The sequence below is a fragment of the Balaenoptera borealis genome, assembly GCF_965194805.1.
Source record: "Balaenoptera borealis genome assembly, chromosome: 16".
Taxonomy (NCBI): Eukaryota; Metazoa; Chordata; class Mammalia; order Artiodactyla; family Balaenopteridae; genus Balaenoptera; species Balaenoptera borealis.
In genome coordinates this window covers 68,257,453-68,281,129 of record NC_138872.1, presented here as the reverse complement: position 1 = coordinate 68,281,129, position 23,677 = coordinate 68,257,453, and the positions used below count along the sequence as shown (strand labels likewise).

Genomic DNA, 23,677 nt, shown 5'->3' with positions numbered 1-23,677 from the left:
ATCACAAGAATCACTCTGGCTGTTATGTATAGACTTAACTAGGGCAAAGTGGAAGCTGGGAGACTACTGCAATAATTCAGGCAGAAGACAATGGCGAATCAGTGTGCCACAAGTGGAAGTGGTGAGAAGGGGTCAAATTTGGGTCCTATTTCGAAAGAAGTGTCCACAATATTTGCTTATGTATTGGATGTAAAGTGTGAGAGAAAGAGAGGAGTCAAGGATAATTCCAAGGATTTGGTAGTAAACAACTGGAAGTCACCATTAGCTGAGATGGTGAATGGAGGGAAAAGAGTACATATCAATGGGAGAAAATTTTAAAGTCCTTGAGCTGCTTGTTATACATCCTAGTAAAGATGTTAAGTAGTTAACTGGGTATGGGAGTTTGGATTTCAAAATAGAAGTTGGGACAAGTGTTATATACTTGCTATCCTGTGTTTTTATTTTCATTCATCTCAAAGTATTTTCTAATTTCCTCTGAGATTTATTTGACCTATTGATTGTTTTGAGTGTGTTGTTTAACTTCCACATGTTTGTTAATTTTCCAGTTGTCCTTCCCTTATTGATTTCTAGTTTCATTCCATGGCAGTCAGAAAGGATACTTTGTATGACTTCAGTATTTTTAAATTTACTGAGACTTCTTTTGTGGACTAATGTTCCATGTGCATTTGAGAAGAAGGTGTATTCTGCTGTTGTTGGGTAGAGTGTTCTCTATATGCCTGTTTGGTCTAGTTGGTTTATAGTGTTGCTCAAGTCTTCTATTTCCTTATTCATCTTCTGTCTAGATGTTCTATACAATATTGAAAGTGAGATATTGAAGTCTCAAATTATTATAGAACTGTTTACTTCTTCCTTCAAGTCTGTCAATGTTTGCTTCATATATTTGGGAGCTCTGTTGTTTGGTGCATATGCATTTATCATTCTTATATTTCCTTGAGGAATTGACAGGACTATACATTTGGGAATTATCAGTGTATAGATGGTATTAAAACTATGAAACTGGATAAGATCATCTGTGATGTGAATGAAGGAAGGAGAGAAGAAGGCCCAGGGCTAATCACTGGGGATTCTCCAACATTTAGAACTTGGGAAGAGAAAAGGAATTGGTGAAGGAGATTGAGAAGGAGTGGCCAGTGAAGTAGAAGGAAAATCAGGAGTGTGGTTTTCCAGCTAAGTGAAGAACATGAGTCTGGTAATAAGAGTCAATATAATATTCATAAATTGGAGTTCCTGGTTCAAATGTGGATAGTCATAGGTAAATTTGGGGATTGTGTGTATGGAGTGCTTTTCAAAATGAGGACTGAAAACACCCATCATCTCCCCTTTTGCTTACTAATGCCAGGCTGGTTGCTACAGGGCAGCGTGGGGTCTTGGATCCATCAAGGGTTGGCACATTTCTTCTGTAAAGGGCTTGAGAGTAAATATTTTAGGCTTTGTGCATCCTTCAGTCTCTGTCACAACTACACAGTTCTGCTGGTGTAGTGCAAAAGCAGCCATAGACAATGCTTAAACAAATGGACATGCTTGTGTTCCAATAAAACTACTTATGGACACTAAAATTTGAAATTCGTATCATTTCCTTGCATCAAAAAATATTATTCCTTTTTTTTCAATGATCTCAAAATGTATAATCTATTCTTAGCTGTGGATCATACAAAAAGAGGCAGCAGGCTGGGTTTAGCCCACAGGCCATTGTTTGTTAATCTGCTCTAGATTTTAACTTCTGCATTCTCTACAGACTGTGCTCAGTAAAAGACTGATATGCTTTCTCTTCAGAGTTCTCCAGGGAAACTAGAATTTTGCATGAAGACTGAAACAAACCAGAACTGAGTGGGGGCATACTGTCTGGAGTGCCTCAAAACCTAATGGATGCTAATGGAAACATTGGCTTTAACCCAAGAGTACCAAGCCATTGTTCTCAGAGACCTTCAGGACAATTTTGTTCATTTGGGGAGGAAATCTCAGAATGAAAGCCAAACTCGTTTGCAGGGAAGAAGGCTGAAGAATCAGGTTTGGGACACTTCCCTGGTGGTGCAGTGGTTGAGAATCTGCCTGCCAATGCAGGGGACTTGAGTTCGAGCCCTGGTCTGGGAAGATCCCACATGCCGCGGAGCAACTAAGCCCATGCGCCACAACTCCTGAGCCTGCGTGCATCAGCTACTGAAGCCCGCGCGCCTAGAGCCCGTGCTCCGCAACAAGAGAAGTCACCTCAATGAGAAGCACGTGCACTGCAACGAATAGTAGCCCCCGCTCACCACAACTAGAGAAAGCCCGCACGCAGCAACAAAGACCCAACGCAGACAAAAATAAATAAATGAAATTTATTAAAAAAAAGGAATCAGGTTTGGAAAAAGTCATGAAGTAGGACAGTTCTGGACAGCTGTCCAGAACTTAACAGCAGAAGCCATCACAAGAACAGTGCAAAAATGACTGGTTGACCCAGGAATCCCTCTCCTAGGTACATAGAAGAGAAATGAAAATATATGTTCGCCCCAAACCAAAAGGTGGAAACAACTGTTGAATAAATAAAATATGGTATATCCACACAATGGAATATTATTCAGCAATAAAAAGAAATGAAGTACCCAACACATGCTGCAGCACGGATGAACCTTGCAAACATTATGCTAAGTGAAAGACACCAGACACAAAAGACCACGTGTTATGTGATTCCATTTGTACGAAATGTTCAAAACAGGCAAATCCATAGAGACAGAAGTAGATTTGCGGTTGTCTGGGGATGGGGTGTGGGTGTCCACGGAGGTGAAGAGTGACTGATAAAGGGCACGGGGCTTCTTGCTGGGATGGCGAAAAGTTCTAAAACTGATTGTGGCGATGGTTGCACTACTCTGTGGATACACTAGAAACCATTGAATAGTACACTCCACATGGATGAATTATATGATATGTGAATTACACCTCAACAAAGCTGTTATTTTACGAGAATGTCCTTTCCCTCTGCCTCTCAGGCTGTGAAAGGACTCAAGGGGCAGGCTAAGTCCTTTGCAAGTGATAATATAAAAGAATTTTTGTCTAGCTTATGACAGTGTATCTCTCTCTGTCTCTGACTCTCTGTCACACACACACACACACACACACACACACACACCCTTATCTTCCTATCTGTCTTTCTGCATCCATGAAGGGAGAACCACAGTGTCTCCTCTTGATCCCCTGTCCAGGTCCCCTTTCCCTGCCAGTGTACCCAACCCCCAGCTGCCAGGAGTATTGGCTGGTAACTCATGAAGCGCCCCCTTTCTGGAAAACTGCCCTCGGTCAAAAATGAGCGGCCCTTGATGAGAGGTTGCACACACATACACACACACGCTCCAGGGCCGAGCTCGGCCAGCGGCACGCAGAGCAGCCCCTTTGCCCCCAGGTGGGATTTGCTCTGTGGGGAATTTGTGCTCCAGAGCTTCTCTGCGGGATCAGAAAGAAGCTGGCCTTCAGCTGAGATCACATTCTTGCCTCCATTTGTATTCTCTGCCCTACTCTGCTTCCCTCACGCTCAATAAATCAGTTGAACAAGAGTCCGCGTCTCCGGTTCTGCTTCTAGGAACCTGGCCTAACGCAGAGCCTTACAGAACAGAGAAGTGAGATTGAGCAGGGAGGAGGGACCAGGAGGGAATGGAAAACAAAGGAGAGGGTGGGTGACGTCTTGTCCTCAGTGGATCCCGTGGTTGTAGGCAGACTCAGGAAGCAGTGTCCCCGGTGAGTGGGGAATTTCGTGCACCTCTGAGCTCAGGTTGTGTCGGGCCCAGCAGTGAAGTGTGGCCCAGAGTCAAGGCTGAGGCCATTCGCCCCATCTCTCCACTGAACCCCACGCTCTTCGGGCACCCCAAGAACTGGTGGCATCTTGGGACACCCCAAGAACTGGTGGCATCTTGGGACAATGCCCAAGGCTTGGTCGCTGGCGTTCCTGGATGACAGTGAGGCTTCTCCTGACAGCTCCCATCTCCCAGTCTTCATCCCTAGAGGTAAATACTGTGGCCCCTCTTTCACGTGACTCTTCCCGAGATATTTATGCACACACAGGGAAAGATGCGTGGAAAACAGGGGTTCCTCCTAACAGAAAGGGATTTGTTCCAGAAGCCTCCCTCAGCAGACTTCCCTGTACATCTCACTGGCCAAGGTTTCATCACATGCTCCTACAAAACAGCAACAAAAAATAAAAACACCAGCAAAGCAAATGGGCAAGTCTGGCTGCACATTAGAACCACGTGGTATTTTTTAAAATGCCAGATGCTGGGGACCCAACCTTAGGCCATTAAATCAAAAGCTGAGTCAAAGGATCCACAGCCAGTGACAAATGTCAACAAAACTAAAAACTGGGACTGGGTCATCTCCTGCCCAAAAAGAAGAAAAGGTGAGGGAAAGAGACAGAGTGGAAGAAAAGGACAAAATGGGTGAAAAGTGAGGACTGAGAGGCTGGGAGAGAAGTAGCAGCTAATGTGTCCCCATTGTCTGGTGGACTTAAATGACAGTTCTCCCCAGGAAATTGCTCCACCGATTTATTCATTTGAGAAATATTTACTGAGCAGGCATGTGCTGGATGAGGGGGTTAGAGTTGGGAACAAAATAGACACAGTCCCGGCCATGCGCTTTTTTTACTCAATATTATACGGCTTATATTCAGCCATATTGTTTAGTCCCTGTAAGTCATTGTTTTGACCGCTAACATTCATAGCCTGACTTTGCCAAAGTTTATCTATCCACTCTCTCATTGACGGGCCTCCACATTTCAGTTCTTATAAACAATGCTGGTGCAAACATCCTTGTACATGTTTCCAGTTTATACATGCAGGAGTTTTTCTTGGTGAAGAAGTTTTTCTTGGTGAAATTGCTGGGTCACAGAATATGTGAATATTCAACTTGAGGAGATAAAATCAAACTCTCTTCCAAAGTGTTGGATTTTACACTTCCACCAGCATTGTCTAAGCATCCTAGACATTTATAATTCAAATGCTCAGGACTTGTTGAAAGGATATTAAATGATTAAAGAAAAGGAGTTTTAGGGTCAGGATTCGAGGAATCTCATGGGAACCTAGAGTGGGAAGTTCAGCTCCCCAACAATCTGTTTTTTTTCTCTCTGGGGCAAATCACCTCCCATCTCTGCTTTTCTCCTTCTGTGTATCCTCACTTCCCTCTGCAGGTCAGCATTCTCTGAAAGGCTCCTAGTGTCTGTCTCCTCCATAATTTAGACTTGCCCTTGACTTTGGGTTCCGTGGCATCAGCTCTGGCCCAAATCCTACAGTAGATCACAGTTCCAATGCTCCCAAACATTCCTATCGTTAATTCAGATTTTAAGGCTTAACTGGGGTCAGGTATCCATACCTGGTCCACTCAGCTGTGGCCTAAGAGTCTTGGTCACGTCAAGGCAAACACGATTCCCTAGGTCCACTCCTTTTGCAGATACTGTGAGGGCAATTCCAAGGAAAGAATCACATGTGAGACGTGTGCCCCAAAAGCATTTTCCACACTTACATTTGCTCTCCCTAAACCACAAGGTGCCACGCCAAATACACATTGCCAGTTAGTCTCACACAAATACACTAGTAATTCCTGTCTCAGCATCAGAAGCCATGAGGCAAAGAATTTAGCATACTGTCTCATCAGACCATGTAATTCTTACATGCTAAGAATTAAGGGAAACAGACTCTCTTAACCAGGACAGTAGACCACGCTTAGGCAGGAAATTCAGTTCCTAGGTCAACACGTAATTCAAAAAGCAAGCGCAGGCAAAATTACCTATTACCATGAACCTTAGTATACATGGGTTTTTTGTCTATGACCTTGTATGATAACTCATACAACTAGTTGAATGCTATATGTCATATGATGGGATAAGGAAAAAAGAGTGCTATACACCCTCTGATGGGTAATCTTCCTCATCTCATGACAACACCACTTAAACTATTCTTTTCCCTCTTTTCTGGGTATATAATTGGATTCAAATAAGTTAAATAAACACACATTTGATGCAACTCCAGTGGATCAGAATCTCAACACTTACAAGCATCTCCATTCTCATGGAAAGCTCAGGAAAACCACAAATCTAGGCACTTGGCATGTTTCATGCCTTGAGATGTTAGGTAATAATGTTATGAAACCATCACAATTAGCAAGGCATTTAAAAACTAAGCATCCAATTCAACTAGAGTCTCATGAAGATAAATGCAAATTAAAACTAACCTGAGATACCATTTTTCATTTTTGAGATTGGAAAAAAATCCAAAAGTTGGATAAATACTGTTGGTGAAACTATAGGAAAATAGGCACAATCCTCCACTGCAAGTGGGTGCATTGATTGGCATAACCTCTGTGAAGGTCATGCAGGCGCTGTCTATCAAAGTTATAAATTGTACACTCCTGGCCCAGCAATCCAACGTTTAAAAATTCACCCTACAAATACATTTGCACACTTGTAAAATGGGGTGTACACAAGGTTATTTGATGTAGCATTGTTTTTCCCAGCAAAAAAACCCAAACAAACAAACCTGTAAACCACCCAAGTATCCATCGGGTAATAAATTACAGAACCATGAAACACAATGAAACTGTAAAAAAACAAACAAACAAAAAAAAAAACTTCCAACAAATGGATATAGAGAGATCGCCAAGATAGATCAAGTTAAAAAAGCGAGTTGCAGAACAGTGTGTATCGCTGTGAATAAACATGCTATCTTTTCTGTAAAAAGCTGGAAGAATACAAAAATATATATGCACATATTTATTCATATTTGCATAAGTAAATCTTGAAGACACCTAAGAAACTAATCAAAGTGGTGACTTGGAAGGTGGGAGGACACAGTGCAATTTAGGTTGAAGGGTGCTAGCAGTTGAAGGGGGACTTTTTTTTTTTTTTTTTTTTTTTTGGCTGTGTTGGCTCTTCGTTTCTGTGTGAGGGCTTTCTCTAGTTGTGGCAAGCGGGGGCCACTCTTCATTGCGGTGCGCGGGCCTCTCACTATTGCGGCCTCTCTTGTTGCGGAGCACAGGCTCCAGACGCGCAGGCTCAGTAGTTGTGGCTCACGGGCCTAGTTGCTCCGTGGCATGTGGGATCTTCCCGGACCAGGGCTCGAACCCGTGTCCCCTGCATTGGCAGGCTGATTCTCAACCACTGCGCCACCAGGGAAGCCCTGAAGGGGGACTTTTAACTTTACCTTTTTATCTGGTTAGAATGTATTCCCTATTCAAAAATTTAATTTAAAAAATTTTTTAAATTCAATGTAAAAGGGGAAAAAAATCTAGCATCCAGAACATGAAGACAAACCTCTACATTCTGAGAACAAAATATTTCATACCAGGAAACAAACAAAATATTATTTTAAAAGTGTATTTCTTCCTTAATTATCTTGAAACAAAATAATTATGCTGTGTGAAAGAGGCCAGACTCCCCCCAAAAAAGTAAATGCTGTATAATGCCATTTATATTAAACTCCACAAACTGCAAACTAATCTATAGTGACAGAAAGCAGATCAGGGGGTCAGGGAGCAGGGAGGATGGGAAGGAGCATTACAAAGGGACACGAGGAAATTTTAGGGTATGAGGCTCTGTTTGCTATCTTGACTGGTGATGATCTCATGGGTGTATACAGATGTCAAAACTTATAAAATTGTGCACTTTTAATATGTGCAGTTTATAATCAATTACACCTTAACAAAGCATTTTTAAAAGTTGTTTTCACCATTTTTCTCCATTTTTAATTTCAACTTTGTCATATTTTATAGTACATACTTCTTTAAGGACAGGAATTACGTATATAATTTATATAATTTATCAGTAATTTTACCCTTATTTGAGGGCTCATATTCAAAAACTTTCTCATTGACATGTACACACTGTATTTAAAATGGATAACCAACAAGGACCTGCTGTATAGCACAGGGAACTCTGCTCAATATTTTGTAACAACCTAAATGAGAGAAAAATTTGAAAAAGAATAGATACATGTATATATATAACTGAATCACTTTGCTGTACACCTGAAACTAACACAACATTGTTAATCAACTATACTGCAATATAAAATAAAAAGTTAAAAAATATTTTCTCATTTAGAGAGGTGTACGATCACAGATGCATGGGAACGACTGGCTGAAGCCAAAGTCAAACCCAACTACCGCAGCAAAGCCCACACTTTTAATCACTACACTCTACTGCCCCCTGCTGTACATAGGTTTTGTAGCCACCCTTAACCTCCTCTAGACTAGTTCCCATGATTTTAACGATGAGGAAAAATGAATCCAGGGGCAAAAGATTTTTATCAAAGAGCTACCTAGTATAAAATAGATAACTAATGAGAACCTACTGTTTAGCACAGGGACCCCTACTCAATGATCTATGATGACCTAAATGGGAAGGAAATCTAAAAAAGAGTGGCTATATGTATACGTATGGCTGATTCACCTTGCTGTATGGCAGAAACAACACTGTAAAGTAACTATACTCCAATAAAAATTTAAAACAAAATCTATCTAGAGCCAAACTTTTCTAAACCACACACACACACACACACACACACACACACACATATCCATGCATACACACACACACACACACACACATGCATGCACACACACACAGCATGAAGCAGCTCCAGGTCTCTCTACCACACCAGCCTCAAGGGAGATAAAAGAGGAACCGTACAAAGCCATGAATGAGAAGAAACAAAACTGAAATAATCTGGTCAAAGTCCGAACTTCAAAACCCTTCCACCGGAAGGACAGGGGTGGAGAGGGTCCTTGGGCTCCACTCGAGACCAGCCACCTTCCTCCTTTCTCAGGGTAACTCAAAGACTTAAAACCAAGCCTCTTGTCAGGCGAGGGGGCAAGAAAAGGTAACTATAAAAATCATTCTTACAGGTGGATGCAAGAGAGGATGGGGGTGAGGGGGGAAGAAATAGGTGAGGGAGATTAAGAGATACAAAATTCCAGTTGCAAAATAAATGAGTCCTGGGTATGAAATGTACAGTGTGGGGAATATAGTCAGTAACTATGTAATATCCTTGTATGGTGGCCTGGCACACATCAGACTCTCAGTATCTTTACCGTTGTCGTTGTTGTTCTCTATCTTTCCCTTCTCATTCCTCCCACTCCCTGTCTTGATGGGCTGGAAGGACTCATTCAGATCGGTTGTTTTCCTCTTCAGGAGCTGGCTTGGATCATGCTGGTCCATCAACACCTCCAGAATCAGGTTATTTATTTCAACCAGCGTCTCACCTGTCTCACTTTTCCAAAATTCTAGAAGTCAATAGGATCCAGAAGGATATCTCAGGACCAGCATTACACCCCAAAATTTAGAAAATACAAGCAAATATTAGAACCAGAAATGACTACAGCAGCAGCTTAAAATCAAATCATTGACTCATCCCTAAAGTAGCGTTTTCCAAGCCCAAAGCAAGATCCCTGATCCGAACATCTCAACTCATGTTGCTATCACCAGCCAAAGGGAAAGTGTGTAGGCAAAGAAGATAGAAGAAGGAAAAGAGAGGAAAAGCTTTCTTGTTTTCTTAGCTTTGCCAAGATGCCAATTGTCCTAATTTCCCCACCCCTGATCTTAAAATTCCTGGGAGAAATCCCTCATCAAGTGGTTAATCCCCTCTTATTCTGGGGGTAAGGTGGAGAGATAAGTCTACTATCTGTGGGGTGTATCTCCTCTCTGAGCAAGTGACATCTTACACACTTAGACCAGTGGTTCTCGAACCCTAGTGTGCCTCAAAATCATCTGGAGGGTTTGCTAGAACACAAATTGCTGGGCCTCACCCACAGAATTTCTGACACAATAGGTCTGGGGCCAAGGCCAAGAATTTGTCATTCTAACACCTTTCCAGATTCTGCACTATAAACGAGTCCCGGAAGAGAAATCGAAACTCCACTCATTCTTCAGTGAGGTGAGCAATTTCTTGGCTGAATCAGATAATACATTCCAAATAGGAAGAAGAATATTTCCTTGATTTCTTTTATGCCATTCACAGACACAGAACACTTTCAAACTTAATGTGCATTATGAACATTTTCTTTCTCACTTTCTTAAGTCTAGGCAATCAACAAAACAATGAATCAAGCCTGGTTTGTAGCATCTGCTTATTGCCATGGTGTAAATACTCCTGCTGTGGCTGATTACAAGTTGCTAAAGTGATGTCGCTGAGCATGGAGTTGGGATGCTTCTATGCTGGTAGCAAGCATATGTGGTAGTTCCACCATACAGATACCGTAGATGTAGATGATCTCAAGGGCAGAGAGAACAGTAAAACAATTAGGAAGTGATGAGTTTTGAGTATTTATTATGTTTGTCTTAAATAAAATATACTTAATTGTAAGTTTATATAATTTAATTTTTTTACAATGGTTGTGATTAACTGACAGATCTCAAAATTCCAGAAAATGTAACAGTCGGCTCTCATGAACTGACTCCAGCACACCAATGAAATACACACAAAGAAGTATGCAACCAGCACCCGTAAGAAGGAAAAACACAACATGACCAGATCCCCAGACGACTCCCTCGTGCGTCCTCGCGCTCACTGGCCTCCTTCCCTCAGAACCCTTGGTGGATAACCTACACCCTGACTTCCAACAGCTGAACCGGTTTGCCTGCATAGTAGGTTACACCTATGGAAGAGTAAACCTGCAGTTTTAAGTATTACCACTAGAGGCCACTCGTGAGGCACAGACAGAACGCTCCTCCTACAGGACTTGGAATGCTGCTCCCATACCCAGTCTTGGGTGCTTACTCACCTCTCTCGGTCTGGGGGGGCCGTTGGTTACAACCCAGGGTGGGAGGAAATAGAGAAATAACTGAGCGCTAAATCTGAGCGTGGGTAAGTCTCCGGAGGAGTTGTGGAGCCACAAGTTTCCCAGGGGAGTCCCAACTGGGGCTTTAGCCTCAAACCCTAATGTGCTCTGCCAGTGAGCCAGCGGGCAAATGAACAACGAGGATTGCTTCTGCCCGGGTCATCACAGGCCCATATGCCTTGGTGCCTCCTTTAACTAGACCAGATGAATCCATGGCAAAACACGTCGAGAGAAGAACAGGGGAAAGGAAGTATAAGAGAGTTCAAGTTCGGAGACTCGGGGACAAATCTGGGTTTGAATCACTGCCTCTTCACTCACTAGCTTTGTGAACTTGGGCACATTTTACTTTACCTCTCTGAAACTTAGTTTGCTCATCTGTAGAATGGGAACAAAACTTTCCTTGCTAGTTAGTTGACAGAGTAGGTAAGATCCTATATGTGAAGCAAGGAGAGGGTCATATATTTTTTCAAAAGTAGTATTTTCATCATCAGGATGAAAAGGAGACTCCTATTTTGTTTGTGAAGGCATTCTAGTGCTGAGTTATGCACAGAACTGACAAAGTGTGGAAATATGGGGGTTAAAATAGCTCTGCATAATATATAAACAGCTATTTCATTTGGGCAAGGACTTAAATGCACATTAATGCATACACACACCGCACATATATACATCTACTTTTATGTAAATGGGGTAGATACATAGTGATATTTTTCAAGCAGCTTTAATTTTTTTCTTTTTTGCTGGTTTTACCCCTTTCTTAGTATAACATACCATCTCTAGCATACCACAAATCCTTGCTAACAAACTAATATATTGCATTCTGTATTTTTATCCATATTCATATAAAATAATTTACATATATATACATATACTTGGTTTTACAAAAATAGGTCCCTATAATGATCTTTCTGCATCTTGCTATTCTTAGAAATCTTTCTGAGTTAATAAATACACTCTTATTTTTAGTGGCTGCATAATACTCCAAAGTACAAATGTTCTGTAACTAGGTCAGCTATACCTCAGTTGAAGGCTACTTGCTTTGTTTCTACTGGTTTGTACTAAGAACAATGCTCCAATAAGCACTCTTATATCTCTATCATTATAAATCTTTTAAAATATATTTTAAAAATAATTTTATATACAGGTCTTTTATTTTTATGGGAAATATCCTGAAAATGGGTTTTTCAGGTCAAAGGGATTATGCAATTTTTATTTTAAACAAATGTTTCCAGATTGCATCCAAAAAAGTCTGTAACAATTTACATTTCTGCCAACCCCATATGAGAATATGCTCTTCCCCAAATCCCTGGCAGCAGTGGGCTTTGCCTTCTTATTTTTGTTTGTTTGAGGATTTTCTTTTTATCATGGACATTTTCAAACATCTTGAAACCAAACAGAATAGTATAATGAGCCCCCAAATACTCACAACTCAGCTTCAGCAATTGCCAACATTCTGTCATTACCGTAGCCTTCTTTTTAATTTTTGCAAATTTATGGACATAAAGCAATATACTTGTTACTTTTTAAAAATCTTGTTTTTGCCTTTCTCTGACTGGTAGTATTTTTGAGCACATTTTCACACGTTTGGAGTTCATCTTATGTAAGAGCCTATTCATAGCCTTTGTATATTTTTTGGTTGTCTTTTTCTTGTCAATTTATAGGAGCAGTTTGTTATTATAGATGTTAATCTTTATATTCTGTGTTGCCAATACTTCTGATGCTTGTTTATGGTATCTTTTGCCCTTCTAAGGTTTTTTAATTTTTTATATATTTTAAGTATACTTTTTTTTCTTTTTTCTTTTACAGCTTCTATATTTTCTGTATCACAAAAGAAACTACCCACCACCACCACCACCAAATGTAAGCTGGTACAACCACTCTGGAAAATTGTTTGGCAAAATCTACGGAAGATGAACATATACATATCCTATGACCTAGAAGTTCTGCTCCTAAGTATATATGCAACAGAAAGGCACAGATATATTCACCAAAAGTCATGTGCAAGAATATTCATAGCACTCCATCATATCCAAAAACTGGCAGGGGAAAAAAACCCTAATTCCCATCAACACTAGGCTGGATAAATTGTGGTATATTCATACAATGTAATACAGCAATGAGAGTGAACTACAACTACACTTGATGACATGGACAATCTCACAAAAATATTATTGAAAAAGAAACCAGACACAGAAGAGAATATATGGTCTGATTCTATTTATATAAATATCAAAAATAAGCAAAATTAATTTATGGTGTTAGAAGTCAGGGTAGAGGTTGCTCTTAGAATGGGGTATAAGGGACCTTGTGGGGTTGCTGGTCATATTCTGTTTCTTGATCTATGTACAGGTTAAACAAATGTGTTCACTGTATGACCTATGATTTGTTCACTTTTCTGTATGATATATTTCAATAGAAAGTTGACAAGATCCACTTGAAAATCTGCACACAGATGTTTATAGCAGCTTTATTCATAATTGCCAAGACTTGGAAGCAACTTGTCCTTCACCGGGTGAATGGACAAATAAACTGTGGTACATCTAGACAAAGGAATGTTATCCAGCGCTAAAAAGAAATGACCTATCAAACCATAAGAAGACTTAAGGAAACTTAAGTGCATATTACTAAGTGAAAAAAGTCATTATGAAAAGGCTACATACTGTATGATTCCAACTACATGACATTCTGGAAAAGGCAAAACTATGGCGACAGTAAAAAGATCGGTGGTTGCCAGAGATTGAGGGGGAGAGAGGGATGAACAGGCAGAGAACAGAGCATTTTTAGGGCAATGAAAATACGGTGGTGTATTACACTATAACGATGGATACCTGTCACTGTACATTTGTCCAAGAGAATGTACAACCCAAGCGTGAACCCTAAGCTGTGGACTTTGGGTGATAACGGATGTGTCAGCGTAGGTTCATCGCTTGTAACAAAGTCACCATTCTAGTGGGGGATGTAAATAATGGAGCCAGCTCTGCAATTTTAAGGGCAAGAAGTATATGGGAAATCTCTGGACCTTCCATTCAATTTTGCTATGAACCTAAAAGTGCTCTAAAAAATAAAATCTATTTTTAAAAAAAGAGTGAGAAAGATTTACTTTCTCCTGATGGATAATTATGCCATGGCATTTATTGAATTTTCCAATGAATTAAAATATTATCTTTATTATTTATTAAATTCTCAAATATGTGGATATATATTTCTGGATTCTCTATTTGATCCCACTGACATATTTTTCTATTTGTCAACTCCTGTGCTGAAATTATATTGATATTTTAGTTTTTACAGTATGTTCTGATACCCTGTAAGATAAGCCCCCTTCTCATTATTCTTAATTTTCACACTTTTCTTGGCTATTCTCAGGCATTATTCTTATATATGATCTTTATTTTAGCCAAGTATTTTTTTCCATGCATTTATTTATGGTTGCGTTGGGTCTTTGTTGCTGCGCGTGGGCTTTCTCTAGTTGCGGTGAGCGGGGGCTATTCTTCCTTGCGGTGCACTGGCTTCTCATTGCGGTGGCTTCTCTTGCTGCGGAGCACGGGCTGTAGGCACGCGGGCTTCAGTAGTTGTAGCTCACGGGCTCTAGGGTGCATGGGCTTCAGTAGTAGTGGCACGCAGGCTCTAGAGTGTAGGCTCAGTAGTTGCGGCGCACGGGCTTATTTGTGGGATCTTCCCAGACCAGGGCTCGAACCCATGTCCCCTGCATTGGCAGGCAGATTCTTAATCACTGCACCACCAGGGAAGTCGCAATTTTAACCAAGTTTTAAAGACCATGGAGTAGATTTAATATTATAGCAATAATAGAATTTCATTATACTTACAATTTAATTTAGAGAGAAGTAATATTTTAATCATATTAAGTGTTCCCACACAGTCATATCTTTTTATTTATTCACATTTTGTTTTACAGCCTTCATAAGACTTTATAGTTTTCATATATGTCCTGTGCCTTTCTAGTTAAATTTATTCCTAAGGACTTTCTTTTTATTGCTATCTATCATGATTGGAATATCTTTCCCATCACCATTTCTGTTTTTTCCATTCTTTTGCTAGAATGGAGAAAGGTTATTGGTTTATGTATGTGTCCAGAAGCAGAGCACAAACCGAGGTGCGGTGAATAAATGTAACTTTATATCTTTCTAACTCAATTTAACTTTTTATTTTAAGCTCCCTTGTGCCAGGTGGAAGAAATTCATTCCCATCTGGCTTCTCCCAGCTTTTCTCCAGGGTGGGTTTAAATTCCATAGAGTTTACATAGTGCCAGGAAGCAAGAGGGCACCGAGTCCTTGTCATGATCTGTCCCAGCCGCCATCCCCTGAGATGCCCATGGTCTCATTGTGTCCTGTCTCTTGTCCTTACTGGTCTCTGCTGCATTGTCCCTTTTTCTTTTTGTAGAGCCTTTCCCTCTCTTTCTCTCTCTCTCTCCCTCTCCCTCTCTGCCTCCCTCGGGCATGTAGAAAACCTCCCCCCACCTCCAAATCGCACTAAGCAGTGGAAACCTCCTTAGCACCCCTTCTCTGCCCAGACATAGCACACAGCATCTCCACCCAGAAGTGAGACACGGATCCCCTTGCCCTTGGATCCCACATGTTTACATGGCGTCCCATCTTTGGGTGAGGGGACTGCAGAGTGGTCCCCCTTTCTCAGAGACCTGCAGCATCTTCTCTCTCCTTTCTCCTCCTTATCCTCTCCATGTCTAGGGAATCTGTTCTACTCTCATTATTCATTCTCTTAAGTCTAGGTTCATGCCATGAGTTACACAAATACTCAAAAGGTAGAAGAAACTTCTTTTTCTCTCTTTCTGCTTCCTCATCCCTTCTCTGAGGCAGTAAATTCAGAGCAGCCTCACTCAAATAGGAGAAGGGCTGTCAGGGGAAAAAGAAGCTCTGGAAGGGAAAACATTGTTAACATTTCAACACAGTACCCACCAGACGTATAGGCGCAGGAAGAAAACAACACTGGGGGAAATATGACAGAATGTTAACAGGGATGCTGTGTTTCCAAGAGGTGGAACAATGAATGAGTGTTCTTTTCTTATTTATATATATGTTTTGAATTTTGCAAAGTTTCTAAAACGTGTATTACTTATATCTTCACACACACACAAATTATCTAAACCAGTTCACTTGTAGTTTGTAGTCTATGCAAATCAAATTTATCGCATGAGAAATTCCTGTGAATCCAAGCATAATTAACAAACACAATGCACATTCCGAAACAAGTGTACAGTGTACAAAATATAAAGCATAAAGAAGGGCTCATTCGCATGCTCAGTAGCTTGAGCTGATTTCTAGAGTGGCAAGCAACCACTTTTGTTACGAAGTTACATTTGAGGGTACTGGATGAGCTAAACATGAAGGAGTAACCAAGTGAGCCAAAGACTTCATGATGTACATATTTCTAAAAGAGGTTTCTGCGCCATGAGGGAGTCAGGCTTTCCAAGGCTACATTTGATGACAATGTGGTTAGAGGATGCCTTAGGTTTGGCAGGTTCTTGAAAACAGAGCCTGAGACAGGGATTCTTGCTCAAGTGACATGTTGGGAAGAACTCTTTAAGAGAAGGGGAGTGAGGGAAGCAGGATGGGGCAGGGGGAAGAGCCAAGGAAGGAGGGGTCTCAGCTGGAGACCGGCTTCAGCCTCATCTCACGGGGACCTCTCGAGCACAAACTGCACCACAGAGTTGGTTCCACCTTGAGGCAAAAGGGCCAGTCTTTTGTACCCCATGTCCGTCAGTCACGGGCAGGCGGCACTGGGCCGCTCCAGTGGCCAAGGGCAATTCTGTAGAGAAGCAGGCAACCGTGAGCCCCTAGCGCTACCCCCTGCCCAGCAGCTGGGGAATGCAGATGCCAGCCAGGCAAGATTTACTTGGGGTTACTTGGGCAAGCCTGGGTGACCATGAGCTGATTACAGTGTGGGTCAGGTTCAGCGTGCAGGAGCATGTGACACTGAAGGCACCAGAGATGACAGCAGAATTTGGGGTGGAGACGAAAGCTATGGGCCAGCCAGCAGTCTTCATTGACGGTGGGTGGTGTGACCAGGAGGGCCAAGGATGACAAAGAGGAGGAGGGAGAGATGGTGGCAGAGCCAGGCTGCACGACCCTCAAATCAGCAGGGATTTTTACACAAAGAAGGAGAAATGAATGAGTCAAAACTTGAAAACGAACCGGATCCCTGCAGGCCCTCCCTGAACCAAGTCTGCCTGCAGCTAGGATTGGAACTGCCATAGCCATGCAGCCTTTCATGTGTGCATTTGATATCTAATGCTTAGGAATCTGCAAGTTCTATGAAAACAGAGACCTTATCTCTCCTGCTTCCCAGCCTGCGATAATAGATCAATATTTATTGAATGAATAACTGAACCAGCCAATTAATCTGTCGTTTATCATTTCTCAGTAGAGGCCACTAGCATAGTAACAAAGAGCACACGCTTTGAGGTCAGGCATCTGAATGTGAATCCCAGTTCTGAGCCCCAGCTTTTACATCGGAAATGCTATGAAGATTAAATGAGTTAATGATGGATGTAAAGCTCTTGGTACAATACTTGGCAGGTGGTACATTCTCCATAAGGGCCACCGTTGGTAAAATCCCTTTTCCAGGAAAGCTCAGAGCCATCCCTTGCGGGGTGACCGAGGGGAGCAGGTGTGAGTGCGATGGGAAGGGCGGGGGAAAGAGCAGAATTACGGGATGAGGTTGCGCCCCGGCCCCTGCGCACCCAACTGGCCCGGCCCGGGGCGGAGTCTCTTCCTGCCGGGCGGGAGCCGTGCAGTCCCCTGGAGGCCCCAAGGGACCAGGCCAGCTGTGTGGATGCCATCTATGCGGGCTATGGCGAGCGCGGCCCGGGGGTCTGGCCCTTGGTCCCCGCTCCTTCTCCAGCTCGCGGCGCTGCTCGGGACGCTCGGGCCACAGGTGAGAAGCGGGCAGACGCGGAGCCTCCAAGGTCGGGTCCGGGGGCGCAGACGGCTGGGGCGCGGCGGGACCACAGGGGGCGCCTCTCCCTCCCCCGGGTCCGGGTCACCCCAAGTCGGCCCCTGGCCAGAGAAAACTTCCTAGCTTTGGGGAGTTGCCTGTTGCCCCACGAGCTGGAGAGACTTGCCCGCGTGGAAGAGCGCAGGTAGACCCAACACCCCGCGCGTCCTGCAGCATGGGGGTGGGGGTGGAGGGAGGGGACCCTCGCTTTCCTGCCAGGCCTCCTAAAACTTCTGGAATCCCGGCTTCCTTGGAACTTAGGATCCCCTTGAAGGTCCTCTGTCGAGAAATGCGCCCATACACCCAGCTTTACAGACAAATTCAGGCAGATCACAACGCTCCCCGCCTTACCCGTGACTGGACCCCTGATTCACAACCTCTGGGATAAACAAGCCGGAGGTATGGGTATCTGGTCCAGCCCTGCCGGGAGCGGAAAAGTCCAATCTTACAGAAATGCAGTGAGAAGGCAAAGCCAGGACTAGAATCCACGTGTCCAGCCTGGAGCCCCCAGAACAGTTATTGGGATCATAGAGGCACCTGCTCCTGCCACCCCGTGCCCACTTCCAGCTCAGGACCCACCCCATGGTTGCCAAGTAGGAATGTGGGCATAGTGTGGCCAGATCAGGTGTTTCCAGAAAAAATGAGAAAAAAACTAGAAATGAGAAAAATGAGAAATCTTGATTTTTTCAAGTGAAATCTTTCCAATTTTTAAAAAATTGGTAGCTAATTATAAACGAAATTTTTAAAACGATGATGGTCAAACAAAACTCAACAGTGGGCAATCAGTCTGCAGCTTCTGCAGATCACTCTCCCTCCTGCCATGCTGCAGATCACAAAACAGGCCCGGAAAAGAGAGGGCCAGAAGGCAGTTTCCTGACTCTACTCCAAAACCATCGGCTTGGCCCCAAGCCTGAGGGTCCTGGAGCAGGATGTGGTCTTTGCAGGGGTGCGGCTAGGCCACCCGGATGTTAGGGTTCCTGCTAGGAACTCAGCCCCACCCTATTTGCTCAAGGAAGGGCTGGAGCAGGTGAGTTAGCCCAGCAAGGGCCAGACGCAAGGGCAGCACCAGCCCTCCCTCCCTTGGCCACCCCCAACTTGGTCCAGGGGGCCCGCTGGAGCCTGGCACCAAAAGCAGCTGGGCCGGTTTGGGGAGACAGAACGGGTTGGGGGAGGCAAAGGAGAAAGGGACCGGGCACTGGAACCAGAGAGATGGTGGTTCAAGTCCCAGTTCTGCCATTTACCTTTGTGGCTGGAGGCTAATTACCTAACATTCCTGAGCCTTAGTCTCCTTCACCTGTACAATGGTGAGAATAATAGCATCAATCTCTTAGGGAGGCTGTAAGGGTCATTGAAGTCCTTTTGTAAAGGAGCCAGGCCCCCGGCTCCCACCGTAACCCCTCTCTAGGGTCGTGGAGATCAGTGGGTGGAGCCAGCAGCTTCTCCAATCCTCCTTCCTTCTTTCTCTGTTTCCCTCTAGGGGAAGGGGAGTCACAGCCAGCCCTGCCTGGAGCAAGCACTAGGGTGGTCCCAGGCCTCTCAGAAGAGGTGACTTTGTTTCCACTGCAGGTTCAGACCTTCACGCCAGAGAACCTCCTGTTTGTGTCCACCCTGGATGGAAGTCTCCATGCACTGATCAAGCAGACAGGGGACTTGAAGTGGACGCTGAAAGACGGTAAGCAAGGGCAGTCACTCCTCCCTCCTTGGATCTTGCGTTGGGGGGAGGTCACCTTGGCGTGGACGATGAGAACATGGGGTCTAGAATCCAATAAGCAGGTGTCTGCAGGCAGCTTTACCACTTATCAGCTGTGTGACTTTGGGAAAGTCACTTCACCTCTCTGAGCCTCAATGTCCTCACCTGTAAAATGGGGCCAAGGGTAAAACCCTACCTCACAGAGTTCTTGGGAGGATTACATTACACTCGTGACAAATGCTTGGCTTGGTGTCTAGCACACAGTAAGCACCAATGTGAGGTATGCCTTTCAACGGGGAGACTGGAGGGGGCTACTCATGCCCGTGTCCCTGTCCCTACAGATCCCATCATCCAGGGGCCAATGTACGTCACAGAGTAAGTGGACCCCAAGGAGCGGGCAGCTGAGAGATGGGGAAGCCATAGTTGCCTGGAGGGGCGGGTGGGCTGGAAGTTAGGGAAAAGATTTGGGTCTGGAGCTCTGTGGTGCCTCCTTCAAGGGTGGGTTCCTACTGGCGGGGAGGTTGGAGGGGAGGGGCCGTCTTGGAACTAGGGGGCGTGCACCCAACCTTCCCCCGTTCCTCTCTGCCCCACAGGACAGCCTTTCTCTCAGACCCAGCTGATGGCAGCCTGTACATCTTGGGGACGCAGAAACAACAGGGATTAATGGTGTGTTTCCTACAGTGTTTGGGATGGGTGAGGGTCAGGGCTTCTGTTAGCCAGAGCACTGAAAGGGTGGGAGGCTGTATGGTCAGAATCCAAGTGCCCTGCAGAGGATTAAGTCTGAGAGCACTAGGGGAAGGCTGTCTGGAGGGGTCTGTTGAAAGGGGGTGGTAGGGTGACTCTGGCTGTGTCTGCAGAGCAGGCTGACTGGATGACTGTCAGGCCTCTGAGGGCATCATGGGGGGTTCTCCAGGGGACTCTGAGGGTTTTAAGGGGAAACCTATGTATCAGTTAGCTTGTGCTAAATAACAAATTGCCCCAAAACTCAAACTTAAAATACAAACAGTTTATTTAACTCATAATTTTGTGAGATGACAATTTAGGCTGGACTCAGCTGGGTGGCCTTGACTGAGTTTGCGCAAGCATCTGTGGTCCGCTGCCGGTCAGCTGGCTCTCTTTCTGAAAACTGGTTGGTAGTTGGCTGGCTTTTGATGGGGGCAACTGGGCCAGGGGTCTCTCATCTTTTAACAGGCAAGCCTGGGCTTGTTCACATGATATCAACAAGGGAACCAGAGCAGCAAGAGAGGGAGAGGCCAGTGCATGAGCATTTTTCAAGCTTTGCTTATACAGTCGTCCCTTGGTATCCGCAGGTCAATTGTCCCCCACCACCAAAATCCAAGGATGCTCAAGTCCCTTATATAGAATGGCATAGTATTTGCATATAACCTACACGCATCCTCCCATATACTTTATTTTTTTTAATATTTATTTATTTATTTTGGCTGTGCCTGGTCTTAGTTGTAGCATGCGGGATTTTTATTTAGTTGCAGCACGTGGGATCTTTTAGCTGCGGCATGCATGCGGGATCTAGTTCCCTGACCAGGGATCGAACCCAGGCTCCCTGCATTGGCAACGCGGAGTCTTACCCACTGGACCACCAGGGAAGTCCCCCTCCCATATACTTTAAACCATCTCTAGATTACTTATAATATCTAATACAATGTAAATGGTATGTAAATAGTTGCCAAGTGTGAGGCAAATACAAGTTTTGCTCTTTGAAACTTTCTGGAACTTTTTTTTCCCAAATATTTTCAATCTGCATTTGACTGAATCTGTGGGTTCGGAACCAGCGGATAGGGAGGGCCGACTGTATCGCATTCGCTAAAGTCTCATCAGCCAAAGCTGGTCACGTGGCCAAGCGCAGAGTCAGGCAGTGTCAGAATTCTGACTGTGCCATGGGATGCCTGCCAGGACGGTCTTACGTATGTGATTTAGGAAACTTAATTGGTAAGAAATGTTAGTATGTAAGCAGGCAAGGTCCCAGCAAACAGGTGGCACACTCCAACGGGAGAGTTTGAGGAGGTTTTATTAACGGGATTACTTACAAAGTGTGAGCCGAGGTTAGGAAACCGCAGGGCAGGGTGCTGTGTCCTATGGCCCATACCGTGGGGTGCCATTTATCAGCCCTAAGCTCAGAGGAGGGGAAGGATCCAGAGGGGGCTTGAGGAGAGGGCCACCCGGAAGGAGCTGAGGCCTTTGGGGGAGGGACACAGCCAGCCCTCGATGACTCTGTGGAGAGGAGACCCAGGAACACTCGCCCTGATTCTGCCCCCTCCCCGTATCCCAGCCCCCGACTGGAAGCCAGAGCACAGGGTGCCCACTGATGGAATCTAAACAAGTATGTCTCCCATGGGGAGAGCCGGGTGGAGAGTGGACCTCCAGTCCCATCCAGCTCTGGGGGTCATCACTGGGTCTTATGGGCAGGTGTGGTTGTGAGTCACATCACTCTCCCTGCATCTGGGATAAAGTCCAGTCGCCCTGACAAAGCACATCAGGGCCAGCTCACTTCTGCAGCCTCTTCGCTCACCTACAGGCACCCATGCATGCACACACCTGCACACACACTGATCAATTTATTGAATGTGCCAGCTCTGGGGCTTCACCCAGCTTGTCCCCAAGAGTCTGGAACCCTCTTCCATTCTGCCTCTATTTCCCCAACTCAGTCAGGATCAGCCACAGCACGCTGCGATAACAGCACACAAATCTCCGTGGCTCCACAGAGCTTGCTTCCTGCTTACAGCGTGTGACCAACGTTGGTCCCCCGGGGGCTCTGTACACTGTGGTCTACTGGAGACCCAAGCTGTTAGACACTCCATCTCAACCGAGGCTTCTCAGTCACCAAAGCAGAAAAGGAGAACGAGGTGAAGCACACCCTGGCTCTTGTAGTATCCATGTGGACCTGGTCTTTTCTGCTCCCTCCCTCTGGCTAAAGCAAGTCTCATGGCTGTGCCCACTTTAAGCAGGAAGAGAAATATAATCCACCAGGAGCCCAGAGGAAGAAGCAGAATATTTGTGAGAAGTGCTCCCCTTCTCCTGGCTGTTTCCTACTCACCCCTCAAGTCCCAATTTAACAGCCAAATTCCTTCCCAATCCGTGATCTTGCCTCCAGCTGACCTCACTTTCGGCCACTCTGCCCCTCTCCATCCCCACTCCTGGTGCACTGGCCTCCTTGCTGTTCCTTAAACATGCCAGTTGGTAGGTGGCCCTGCCTTCGGCCTCAGCATTCTGTCCCTCTGCCAAGAGCACTCTCCCTCCACATGACCCTGTGGCTCACTCCTCCCTTGGCTTGGGTTCTTACTCCCTAGCTGGGCTATGTGAAATAACATCTCAAATCAGTGTCTATCCTAGTTCTCTGAGTTTGTTTTAATAATATTTACCATTACCTGGCATTATGGTTTATGTGTTTTTGTTTGTTTATTATCACACACACACACCAAAAATGTAACTCTGTGCAAAAGGGCACTTGGTCAGTCTTGGTTACAACAGAGTCACAGCACCCGGCTAGTAATAGGTGCTCATTAAACGGTTGTTGAATGAATGAATAAACAACTGAACTTCTTCCATCAGTCCATCTTCAGTCCCCCACTTCTGCATCAGGTACCCTCAACTTCATGTGCTCCCCTGTCATGCACTAACCCTACCAACTATAGGTTGTATGGACTTCTTTTGTTGTCCATCCTGACTGAGCCCCTGGGAAGCCCCGACTCTCTTTCCCTCAGCACTTGCTTATGCCTGGGGTGCTGTCTGGCAAGAGCTCTGTATGTGGAGTTTGGGGATTTTTTTCACTTCGATGTAATTTCAAATATAAGGAAAAAATGCAAAGATAGTTCAGAGCAATTGTTTATTCCCGTTACCCAGATGCATCAATTTTTAACATCTTATCACTTTCACTTTATCATTCTCTCTTAATAGATGGATAATATTACACATGTGTATATAAAATTCCTTTTTCTGAACTATTTGAGAATGAGTTGCAGACATTATGCTCCTTTACTCCTAAAGCGTCATTGTGTATTCCTAAAACAAGGACTTCCTCCTACATAGCCTGAGTGTAAATTATCAAAACCAGGAGATTTAACATTGATGCACTAGTATTATCTAATCCACAATCCATATTAATTTTGTCAAGTTCCTAATCGTGTGCTTTATTGTTTCCAGTCCAGAACCCAAACCAAGATCACCCCTTGCATTTGGTCCTCATGTCTCTTGGGTGGAACAGTTCCC

General features: G+C 44.3%; 1 protein-coding gene across 4 annotated transcripts in view; it reads left to right on the top strand.

Annotated features, from left to right (window-relative positions):
- The first annotated feature begins 7,140 nt into the window (after positions 1-7,140).
- ERN2 (endoplasmic reticulum to nucleus signaling 2) overlaps positions 7,141-23,677 on the top strand; it is a 31,037-nt gene continuing 14,500 nt past the window's right edge. For 3 of the 4 annotated variants that reach the window (XM_082362421.1, XM_082362422.1, XM_082362423.1), the window contains exons 1-4: positions 7,141-17,703; positions 19,330-19,435; positions 19,795-19,828; positions 20,047-20,119. In XM_082362421.1, the coding sequence (XP_082218547.1) occupies positions 17,482-17,703; positions 19,330-19,435; positions 19,795-19,828; positions 20,047-20,119 (435 nt within the window). In that variant the 5' untranslated portion in view covers positions 7,141-17,481. The remainder of the gene's footprint in view (positions 17,704-19,329; positions 19,436-19,794; positions 19,829-20,046; positions 20,120-23,677) is intronic. The other variant, XM_082362420.1, reaches the window with a different exon arrangement.